Genomic DNA, 11,376 nt, shown 5'->3' on the forward strand with positions numbered 1-11,376 from the left:
CCAAAAAAATTTATTTACATTTACAAAAGAAAGTGTAGGTCTGTGGAGAAAACTTAATTTTCATAAACTCTCTACCGAGTTTGCAATTTGCAAGTCTGTGTTTTTTTTTTCATTCACATGCAAATCCAGCATGACAACAACATGCAGCTCAACAACAGGCCACATTCTCTCTGGGCCTTGTTTCCCCCAACAAAGATTAATGATTACATTTTTCCTCCACCTAGATTAATAAGGAAATGCCTCAGAGGCTCCACCCTGACTAACCCTGAATGAGCTGCAGGTTTGTTCTGTCACCGGCTGTGGCCTGGATAGAAGCATTTTTCTCTCCATGGCACCAGGAGCCTTGGAGCTGCGCGCAAGCATTCAGGAGCTGATCCAGGCGCACGGATTGGAGCAGAGTCCGCCCGGCTCTTTACCCGGGACATACAGTCAGCTCAGTCTCTGCTTAGCTATCTCAAGTGAAATGTAAATCAGGAGGCAGGTGGAGGGTGAACCACACGCGGGGGGTTATGGTAAGTGCGGGAAGTCGTGCGCCACTTCTCTCTCTCAGCTCATTCAGAGCTCGGGTTTCCAGCAGCTCCTCTCACTTCTCAGCGTCACCTCATGGCTCAGCAATGCTCCTCTCATCCCGTGCTCCCCGTGCTCCTCCTTCTCGGCGGGGTGGTCGCGGTCCTGCTCCTCACTGTCCCCACTCGGGACGTCCTGGACGCGCCCGGGTTCGCGGTAAGGTCCTCCGGGTATTTTTGGAAACGAGTCTGTCGATATGTGTGTGAGTTGAAACTCAAGCTCTGTTCTGCAGGGTGAGAACACTCTCTCCTAATATATAGAACTGTATACCAATGAGTGTAGCGTCAATGGAGGAAAGAGTCATGTTGATATGTGATATTATTCATATATTCTGATTCATTCAGGCTTTATTTTTACTTGGGAATACATTTGCATTATAGCAAAGTACAGGACATAAACAAAACCTTCCAAGACACCAACTAAACACAAATTAGAAACAATAAAATTAGCAAAAGATCAATTTAAGAGCAAAACAATTAAGTTTAATAACCTAATTGCTTTCGAGGATAAAACTGAGATGTTGTTATTCCATTCGAAAGTTGCATAATATGCGCAAAATATGTTCATGGTTATTGTTTCAACAGCATTTTGATAAACATACATATATGCATGATAGTAAGTCCTTTGCCTGGGCCAAAAAGTATTTCTAAATAAAAGTGATAAATGATAAATGTCACATCATCATGTCTTTAAAGTTTAAAGTCAGATTTTTGCCCCGTAGGGAAATTTGTGGTTGTAAGCGTCTGTATGGGCAAAGAATAACAAACAAACAGCAAAAGACTAGACTAATCTGAGGTTGATCAATAACATATCGTTTGTCCTCATGATGCGTAAGGATTATATTGATAAACACTTTTGTCTTTTGTTTTGTTTGTCAGAAGGATTTGCAAAAAACTGCTTAACAGATTTTCACAAAACTTGGTGGAAGGATGGAACTTGGGGCAAGGAATAAACCCAGGAAACGTAGCACTAATCCAGGAATTATTTCATCACTTGCTTCTCTATGTGAGATCGGTGTTTTTTGAAACTTTAAGTGATTCTTCATAGAATAATTCATGAAAAATATACCCCATCATCATCAGTAGCTTTGTGGCTGAAACACAGATAGGCTGTAGTTGCCTTGTTGGACTAACAATTAACATTTAAAACAGACAAAGAGTTATAGGTCCAGAGTGCAGGACTTAAGGCGATCTGTTGCTAGAAATATAATATAATGTTCATAACTAATGTAGAATCCCTTGAAGCTAAGAATTGCTGTATTTTCTTTAACTTAGAATAAGTCATTTATATACTTCCTCTTCCACAAAGTTCCTCATTGTTTCTACTGTAGCGTAGAAAGGACAAACCAAACACTAGAGACACCTCATCAAGGCAACAATGCCTTAGTTAAAGCAATCAGGCCAAGATTCATTCAGTTGTACAGGAAACACCATGATCAAGGTTACATGGTAGGAGAATCAATCATAATCAGTCAAAGGGGAAATGAACATGAACATATTGTGGTAAAAATGTTTAATGTCCCTTACACAGCCTTTTGTGCTTTACGGTTCCTGCAGGCCACCGTAGGTCCTACATGCTTTGACAACATTGGTTGACACACCACTAAATTCTTCACACTGAACCTCAACAACAGGAAAAGATCATATTCACCAATGCAGGAAACTGTCAGGGTGATGAGTTTCAATGTACGAGGCTCCATGTCCATCATAAATGGAACATATCTGAAGTGTTGCAATGACAAACCACCTCAGCTGAAAGACTGAACCTACATTTGCAGGGTTTTCAGCTGTAGTTTGCTGCTGTTTGGGGATTCAGAGCAGGATTTCAACACAGGCCAACTCCAGCTCCTGTTTCCTTCATTCCCTCGTTCTTGTGTCGCCCGCCCAACATCCCATGGCTCCGTTCTTTCAGCCAAATGTAGCCGTTCTTTCACTCAGTCACAAAAAAGGGGCACAAAGGTTGTTTTTTTTCTTACATTTCTCAGGGAGACGAGTTCAGCGGTTCCCATAGTGTGTCAAGCGAAGGGACAAAACACACCATTAGAGTGCCGCTGTGTCTTTGGCAAGTGTTAGAACGAGTCCTCATACGACTGACTGCACAGGGTAATGACAGAGTGAATATCAGATATAACGAGGAACAATCCCACATGTTACCGTTCACCTGTGAATCTCAGGGCCTGTGACGTGTTTGTTGGCAAATGCCTGATCTGGTTTGTGTGTGTGTGTGTGTGTGTGTATCTATCTCTGCACATGCATCTGTGTGTCTGTGTGCGTGGGGGCATGTGCGATCCCTCCCCCGTTGGATCGTCTGTCACGTTGGCTGAATGTCTGCACATTCAGACTCCAGGTTTCTTTCATTCAAAGTGTCAGGACAACAGGTCTTTAAACACTGCACGGCAACAGGCTAAAGGAACTGAGATAGAACCTTTTAACGGAAAATTGAAATGTTGCCTGGATTAAATCCTGGCTTCATGGTTCATTTATCTCAGTGTGTTGATGAGGAACATTAACAGTACTCTCTACTTCCTCATATAGTCACGCTGTAAAGGATGATCATAAGAACACGAGGGTTTCACTTCCTTAGGTTGACTTACCGCAGGCCTGAAAACAACAATTGTTGAATGCACGAGAAGTGAAGCGACATGGACACACACTGAAAACATCAACTAGAACAGCACTCAGTTCAGCCCAAGGCCGCACACTCCCCTTAAGTCCAATAAAACTGCAGCAGATTTCACACACTCATAGACGTCATTCCTCTGGATGTGCCTTATGGCTTTTGTCAAGATCCATGAATTATTCCCTGACAGAAGTTGAATGTTGAGCGACGTCATGATTGCAGTGATGTGATATTGTCTAGTAAAACCAGGAAGAGGGCTAAAGCTTCTCCATTTCTATGCTTTCCATGTCTCTCCACCACATGGCAGAGTGTCATGTGATACCCAGGAGGCTCTCTTTGAAGACTGATGCCTTTATTTAACGTCTGTCCTTCCCCGTCTCCAGCAAACACCATCCAGATGGTGTTTAGATCAGAACAGCCAAGATCTAAACATGTTCGTGAAACCCTGTTAACTGGGAATGTTTATAGCCGTCTCTGTTCTCTACCCACTTCTGTTTTGTTTGACTCTTTTTGTTTATTTGTCTCTGTAGTACGGGATTGTCCTGGATGCTGGGTCGTCACACACAGCGTTGTACATATACAAGTGGCCGGCAGACAAGCAAAACGGCACAGGAGTGGTCACGCAGCACAGTGAATGCCATGTTAAAGGTAAGATAAAAAAGAGAAGTTTCCTCCTTCCATAGAATTAGTTGCGGCTACATTATCTGTTTCTGGCCTTAGAAGGAAAGAAGCCAAACGTCTGGTGCCATCTACATTTCATATCGTCACTGGTACATCTGTGGGAAAGTTTATTTGCACACTGGCAGTTTTCTCTGCTTAAAACCCACAGTTTCTGTGAGATAAGTCAAGAAACAGGAAACTAAAGCCTCACAACAAATGTGTCAGCAGCGGTGGTTTACAGACTCTCTGGGAACTGTCATTATATATTTTAGTTCAAACAAATCATCACTTGATCATATCACTTACATAAACAGTCTTTGAAAGTGTTTTATCACTGTTCACGTGTGTGACTTTAATATAAGTTTAATGATTTACTAAACTGGCATCATATTTTTTCAATTACATGTCATCTGTGTGAAAAGTCTGTTTAGCATTCAGCACAATCTTCAAAGTTACCAACTTTTCAAAATAAAAGCTTGATATGACGTGTTGTAGCTTTTAATTTGAAGACCAATTACTAAAGAGGAAGTGATTATATTGATGTTTTTGCCTGACAGAGATCATAACAGTCAATTTGTATTAATATTGAACGTATCGCACCTACAAATTGCACCAAATTCAACACTGAGCTCCCCATTTACACTTCCCCGTCGTATTTAGAATACACATGCTAGGTCATCAAGTTGAACGGCTTGCAAGACATGTGAACCACTGATGTTTGTGGAATTAGTAGGTACTAGTAGAAGAAGTAGTAGTAGAATTAGTATTTGTAGTAGTAGTAGTAGTAGTAGTTGTACTAGTAGTACAGCTTCCATCCTTTCAAACCTTTTGAATGTGAATGTTTGATCAGTAAGACACAGGCTCTGTGTGGAGTTTGACATCGACCCTCTGATTGGGACAGAAATATTCTTTCACAAGATCAAGTGGGATCTGACGCAGTTCAACAACCCAGCTGCTTCCTGTAAATTAATGTTATCATCACGACACACCTACAGCAGCTCAAGCAAACCTTTGTCTCCTTAATTAGTGATTTGGCAATGAGGACTGAGTCACGGCCTAGGTGTGTGTGAGACCTCATCCTCTCTCTGTCTGAGATAAACTTGTTTTTTATTTTCCCGTCACAGCCTGGATGATTCATAAAGTGCTTCAGTCAGAAGTGGACTTTAATCCTTATTTGAAAGCTTATTATTATTAATCACTTTATCATTAATTATTCATATTAAGTCAGTCACTAGGGACACGTGGTTCTGTTGGTTGTTGATTTTTCTGGTTGAGCCAAAGAAAGGACCGTTAGTTCCACGTTGACTGTGACATGTGACATGTTTTCATTCACCACGTTTCTTTGGGTGTGATTGAACCGTATCATGATGCATCACAGCAGCAAGCATGAGCAAGTTTCTGCCGGTTCATTTTGTAATCAGATTTTTTTCATCACTCAATCAGGCGGTGGGATCTCGAGCTACGCTGGCCAGCAGGGAGCAGCCGGGCAGAGCTTAGAGGTCTGTCTGGACCAGGCGGTGAAGGACATCCCCAAAGAAAGACACCGGCTGACACCTGTGTACCTGGGAGCCACAGCTGGCATGAGGCTTCTGAAGTGAGTGTCTGTCCGTCCTTCTGCCTTAGAGGGACATAGACCAACACAAAACAAGTGTTGTCTCTTGGGCCAGGCACGTGCGACCGAAAAAAAACACATAGACACCCCAGCCAATGTGACCAGACCTGAACTCAAATATCATTTAAAAAAAAATTGTCCCAACCCGTGCGATAAGACGTCTGTGTCTGTCTCTGTTTATTTATGTTTTACGTGACCTTTACTCAAGTTCTCTGAATCTAATTCTGCCTGATAGGCTCCTTTGGTACCGTAATAAAACCAAAACGATTATCCTATCTTCTAAAGATAATCGCCTTCTTCACTGCATTCAAACATAAATGCAAATTCATAAATAGCCCATATAGGGATAAATTGGTGACTGGTTTATAATCCTCATATTAATAAAATTGATTTAGTTTTTTCCCATTGAGGAAATTCATATTAAGGCTTATATTATTATATAGGCTTTCTAAAAATAGTCAAATTACATTATGGCATAACTTAACACCAAGAGTTGAAGCAACTTGTTCCTGGAAAGTGAACTTATCTTAGTGAAGTCTTATCCTGGATGACACACTTGCATGTTTTGCCTACACAGTTGCTGAGTGACAGTTTGATATGAGCCCTGCAGGCACAACTGACTTATTTTATTCCGATGAATTGCACGGAGCAAGGTTGTTGACGCTGTGTTCAGACCATGCTGGTAAAAACACAAGCTCCTAAGAAGCAAACCTCACCCAGGGACAGGAAGCTGACAGGAAGCTGACAGGAAACTCGCACCTACCTCAACCCAGGCCGATGGTCCACTTTATCCTCATACTACATATTTATTTCTGAAACACCATTTACTATGAAATGTTCTACAAACTGCTCATATGCACTGTAGCTGGACAAAGATCAGCCTCCTAAGAATTCTTGTTTATTTAATATTTTTATTATCCATATCCACACCAAATATCACCTACTCATAGATTTCGACCTTCTACACGTGTCCGAGTTTTGTTTCAGAAAGATCTCTGCATCATGTTTAGGGAGATTCACAAAAGAATTGATCCCTAAATTTAGAACAGCCTTTCATTCATTTCCATGGGAACTGCAACAACACTGAAGAAATCCCTGTTTTTCCTCCGCACCAGTAAATCCAGTCCGGAGCAGTCGGGTCAGATTCTTCAGGAAGTGGGACACAGAATCCAGTCGTACCCTTTCAACTACCAAGGGGCGGCCATATTGAGTGGTCAAGAGGAAGGGGCGTACGGCTGGGTCACCGTCAACTATCTCCTCGAGAACTTCATAAAGGTACCGATGGAGTGATGTGGTTATTTCTATGGTGACTGATGACATCTAGTGGCCTCTCCTCATTAACTACCACTCAGGCTGATGTACCCTCTTATGTCTGAGTACAATCAGCATCAGTGTGTTTGAATGTATGTGACGTGAAGTTACTTTTTATAATTGACACTGAAACCATTTTGTTTCTCTCAATATTCCTTTTCAGTATGGTTTCGTGGGGCACTGGCTTAGCCCCGGCAGACCCACGGTGGGAGCGCTTGATTTCGGCGGGGCGTCCACCCAGATAACGTTTGCCACTCAGGAGGTAGTGGAGGACAAGAGGGACACGATGAAGCTGCGTCTCTATGGACACGAGTACTCTTTGTACACGCACAGCTTCCTGTGCTACGGCCGGGACCAGGTCCTCAAGAGGCTTCAGGCTCACTTAGTCCAGGTGAGTATGACACAGTGGCTCAACAGAAGAAAATCCATTTTATATGTCTTATAAGAAATTAGTTTTTATATGTGATAAAAAAGGATAACATGTGAACCACTTGGGTTTAATAAAGAGATATCATTTAATATAATGTGGATATTGTAAATGGGCAATTTAGAAAAACATATTCATTAATTTGAACAGCATTGTAAGTGTCACTCTCTCATGTCTCCATCTCAGTCTCAGGGTTATTCCCAATCAGCCGTCCACCCTTGCTACCCTGCAGGCCACAGCAGGAGTTTCAAATTCAGATCTATATTCAACTCTCCGTGCACAAAGCAGTACGCGCCCAGCTCCTACAACCCAGAGGCCTCTGTGACGTTTGAGGGCACCGGACATTATCAACACTGTGTGGGCAATGTAACCGAGATCTTCTCCTTCGACAACTGCCCTTTCTCCCGATGCTCCTTCGACAAAGTGTTTCAGCCAAACGTCACCGGCAGCTTCATGGTAAGAGAGGAAATAAACGATGTGGGTGTCAGATACTTGTGAACGTTTTACCATTTCTGACTGTGTTGTATATGTCAAAGATAATGTCTCCACAATCTGAGTTTTGTATTCCATGTCCTCCTCCGTCAGGCGTTCTCTGCATTCTTCTACACTCACTCCTTCCTGCAGGAGGTGACTGGCATCACCGTGAACTCGCCGTCACGGCTGGATAACGCCACCAGGACGCTGTGTGCCATGAGCTTCGATAAGGTAAAGTTCTCTTCTGTGAAATTATTCTGGTGTTTTTTATTTATTGCTTTCGAACATTTTCCCACATGTATTTTTGTTTGATTCCAGATGTTGCGTCTTGCTCCGAAGCAAGAGACCCGTTTGCCGGACTACTGTGCTTCCTCTGTGTTCATCAAGGTTCTCATGCTGAGAGGATACGGCTTCGACGACACATCTTTTCCTCGCATTTCCTTCCAGAAGAAGGTGAGAACTTCATCATTTACACATATGTTATAAATACATAACACTAATTCCCCAATGACATGCAGTAATACTTTGCTGCTGATCCTGCAGGCTGGAGATGCCTCAGTGGGCTGGGCTCTGGGCTACATGCTGAGTTTGAGCAATCTGCTGCCGGCAGAGAAAGTGGAGCATAGGAAGGCCCTGTCCCTGAGTGCCTGGGGAATGCTCGTCGGGCTCTGCGGCCTCCTCCTCAGCGCAGCCCTGGTCTCCATCATGCTGCGAGCTTGTGATGGCAGGAGGAAAGGAGGCAGTGAAGGACCCATCTAGATACTGTAGCAGCACGGTCAGAAAACAGGAGCACAGATATGCAGTTTTACCTCAGACTCCCTGGATCTGGATGATGGAGTGAACATGTGCTCAACAATCATCATAAACAGACCCATTGCTAAATATTAGGCTCCGACTGCATGAATGTATTAATGTTTTCTTTTCATTTCAAATCCAAAGTGCTGAAGTAAAAGCCAACATAATAAAGAGTGTGACCAAACCTTCTCTAAGTGTCCTGTAGGTTTAACCACTGACCTGTCAGGACGAAGTCTGAATGTATATTTTATTCTTGGAGGAGACATATTAGGATTTTTTTAATCTCCTAGTTTGTAATTCAGGCTATTTGTGACTGTGAAAGTTCTGCAAATAAACAGGTGGATCCTTGCAAAGTTTTTTGTTCGCATTAAGCTCTGTTTTCAGGGTTTAAAACTAAATAATCCATAATTTGCAGATGCTGTTTGTATCGTCTAAACATTAGTTGACAGAATCCCAGGCTCATAGTCTCAATAAACGTAAATCACTGCTCAGCAAAAGATTTGATTTAGTCCGTTTATTGTGATGTGAAGGACAAATTAAATAAACCACTAAAGATGGAATGGACGAACAGGTTGTTATCTGATAAAATTGAGTTTTTAATATATATATTTACCCTCATGTCAGCCACAATATTGTTCATATTTGTATACAGTGATGCAGAATTCTTGAATCTAACCATGATGCAGAATGTATTTGTGTTAAAACAATAAAATATTTCAATTGCAGTGATTAATGTAGCTCACAAGTGGATGTTGAATTATACAGTGTTTAATGAATATTTCTTGATTTTAACATTTTATGAAATAAAAGTTTTAAATGGTAAAATTGTTCTACTGTTTTAATCTATTTACCCTAATAACTTGCATATGACAAATATAACTTGAACTTTGAAACATGATGAAATGAAAAGGTGAAGGGGAGGAAGCGAACATAACACCATAAAATAAAAATAGTTATTAATAATTATTAACAATAATCTGAGATTCAAATGTCACCATAAACATAAAAAAACATGAATAACAAACAAAAGCAATACGAGAGGTAAAGTCCATCTCGGTACTTGCCCAAACTAAGAAAGAGCATGAAATGCTGAGGTTTTATTAGTCTTTTATTGTGAAGGTATAGAGCGGAAGTATTGTTGGAGCTACCGGAAGAGTTTGTTTTGATGCCGGAAGTCTTTGTGCGGAACAGGTGAACAGTGGAGGAGCCGCTCGTTCTTGGGTAGAGTTCGTGCTTCTCCGTGGATTTAAACGTCCCCCCGAGCTGCTCGTGTTTCTCCGGAGCTTGATGACAGATTAATTATTTATTTATTTACTTGTTGTTGAGAGGAAAGTGTTGACATGTGCTCGCAGACCAGGGCCGCGGCTCTGATGGCGAACATCCCGCGGGCGGACATCGACCCGTCCGGCGTTTTCAAGTACGTCCTCATCAGGGTCCACAGCCGAGAGGAGGGGGACGACTCCGAGGTGGACATCGTACGAGGATACGCATGGGCCGAGTACCACGGTGAGTCAGGAGGGGCAGGACCCAATGACAGGGGGGCCCATAACAAGGTCCCATCACAGGGGGTCCCATCGCAGGGGGGGCCATCACAGCGTCCTTCCTCATGTGTGGGTCCTCCAGGAAACATGACAGCTTAAACTCATTGTCACCTTTTAGAATGTGTTTAAAAACTATATTCGAGTATTCCGGATTTCATTTTATATTGCAGAACTTACATTTTAGAATATATATATTTTTTAAAAGCTGTCATATTCTTCTTCTTGTAGCTGATATCTACGACAAAGTTTCGGAGGAGCTGGAAAAGGACGGACACCTGGACTGTGAGTGTATCGGAGGAGGGAGGATCAAACATGATCCCCAGGAGAAGAAGATCCACGTGTACGGATACTCCATGGTGAGAGGGGCCTGCAGGAGAACATCAATAACTGAACACAGTGTTTTTAATCAATGTTGATGTACGAGCATCATTTTAAACATTTAATCAATCCTTTGTTTTGGTGCGTGTCCTTCCAGGGATTTGGACGAGCAAACCACGCAGTATCCACGGAGAAACTAGAGGCTCAGTATCCAGGCTATGAGGTGACCTGGAGCAATGAAGGATACTGAAGTGAGAGCAGCCTCTGGTGGACGCTCTCTCTCCTGGACTGACAGAGTACTTAACTGACATAGCACTTAGCTCTGACCCCTCGTGAGAAGGAGGAACAGCTCATTAAAAGAACATGTAGTGTTTCATAAGAAGCTTTTTGAAATTAATCATTGAGGATTTAGTCTGGATTCCAACGCAGCAACAAGAAGACCCTGGAGAGGAGGGGATTCGTTCTCGTCTAAAACAAACTCTGAAGTGGTTTCTTTGTAACAGCAACATGAACCGACCGCCATCAAACCCAGAGCCCGGGTCAGCATGCCCCAGAAAGTTGTCATTATTATCCCCCTTGTTCCCCTCAGTTGACTAAAGGCTGCACGTCTTCAAAGACAGTGGAGTATTTTTCATATTACCAGGATTGTTGTGATAAATATTTGCCAACTCTGCTTATTCTCTATGGTTCATTGCACTGAAATCATACGGATCCAAATCAAAGGAATTTCTTCCTGTGTTTACTTTCTTTCTCCCGTCCCAGACCAATAAAGACAGAATCACACGTTTCATTTACTGATGCACATTCTAGTTCGTACCCAGGCTCTTGCTGGGAGGTGCTAACCACTAGACCAGCGTGCCGCCCTTGTTCTGATTATTCTCTGTGTGAAAAGATACAAAACCAAGGGGGAAACACGATGAGTTTACAAATTCATCAACTGATTTGGACCAGAGCAAACTAACTACAGGTTTTGAAATGCTTTGTTATATGTTTGATAAATGTTCCCTGGAATCTACATATATTGTGTGTTCTTATTGCTACAAACATTCCCC

The 11,376-nt window shown here is 42.3% G+C and overlaps 2 protein-coding genes across 2 annotated transcripts; both read left to right on the forward strand.

Annotated features, from left to right (window-relative positions):
* The first annotated feature begins 292 nt into the window (after positions 1-292).
* On the forward strand, positions 293-9,290 carry entpd2b (ectonucleoside triphosphate diphosphohydrolase 2b). The gene is made up of 9 exons (XM_062413470.1): positions 293-723; positions 3,717-3,834; positions 5,290-5,440; positions 6,574-6,733; positions 6,933-7,160; positions 7,383-7,652; positions 7,782-7,901; positions 7,989-8,123; positions 8,214-9,290. Exons 1-9 carry the CDS (start codon positions 604-606, stop codon positions 8,427-8,429), a joined length of 1,518 nt encoding a protein of 505 aa, XP_062269454.1. The 5' UTR covers positions 293-603; the 3' UTR covers positions 8,430-9,290.
* Positions 9,291-9,621: 331 nt separating this feature from the next.
* On the forward strand, positions 9,622-11,339 carry phpt1 (phosphohistidine phosphatase 1). The gene is made up of 3 exons (XM_062413480.1): positions 9,622-9,971; positions 10,235-10,362; positions 10,482-11,339. Exons 1-3 carry the CDS (start codon positions 9,806-9,808, stop codon positions 10,572-10,574), a joined length of 387 nt encoding a protein of 128 aa, XP_062269464.1. The 5' UTR covers positions 9,622-9,805; the 3' UTR covers positions 10,575-11,339.
* The last annotated feature ends 37 nt before the right edge of the window (positions 11,340-11,376 follow it).

This window comes from Platichthys flesus, chromosome 19 (genome assembly GCF_949316205.1).
Source record: "Platichthys flesus chromosome 19, fPlaFle2.1, whole genome shotgun sequence".
Classification (NCBI taxonomy): Eukaryota; Metazoa; Chordata; class Actinopteri; order Pleuronectiformes; family Pleuronectidae; genus Platichthys; species Platichthys flesus.

What these genes read in the sequence shown, in the direction of transcription:
- phpt1 (XM_062413480.1), top strand. Translation starts at nt 9,806, where the DNA reads ATGTGCTCGCAGACCAGGGCCGCGGCTCTGATGGCGAACATCCCGCGG. An exon ending in CGCATGGGCCGAGTACCACG is followed by an intron (nt 9,972 to 10,234) that starts GTGAGTCAGGAG and finishes TTCTTCTTGTAG; the next exon opens with CTGATATCTACGACAAAGTT. An exon ending in ACGTGTACGGATACTCCATG is followed by an intron (nt 10,363 to 10,481) that starts GTGAGAGGGGCC and finishes GTGTCCTTCCAG; the next exon opens with GGATTTGGACGAGCAAACCA.
- entpd2b (XM_062413470.1), top strand. Translation starts at nt 604, where the DNA reads ATGGCTCAGCAATGCTCCTCTCATCCCGTGCTCCCCGTGCTCCTCCTT. An exon ending in TGGACGCGCCCGGGTTCGCG is followed by an intron (nt 724 to 3,716) that starts GTAAGGTCCTCC and finishes TTGTCTCTGTAG; the next exon opens with TACGGGATTGTCCTGGATGC. An exon ending in GCATTTCCTTCCAGAAGAAG is followed by an intron (nt 8,124 to 8,213) that starts GTGAGAACTTCA and finishes CTGATCCTGCAG; the next exon opens with GCTGGAGATGCCTCAGTGGG.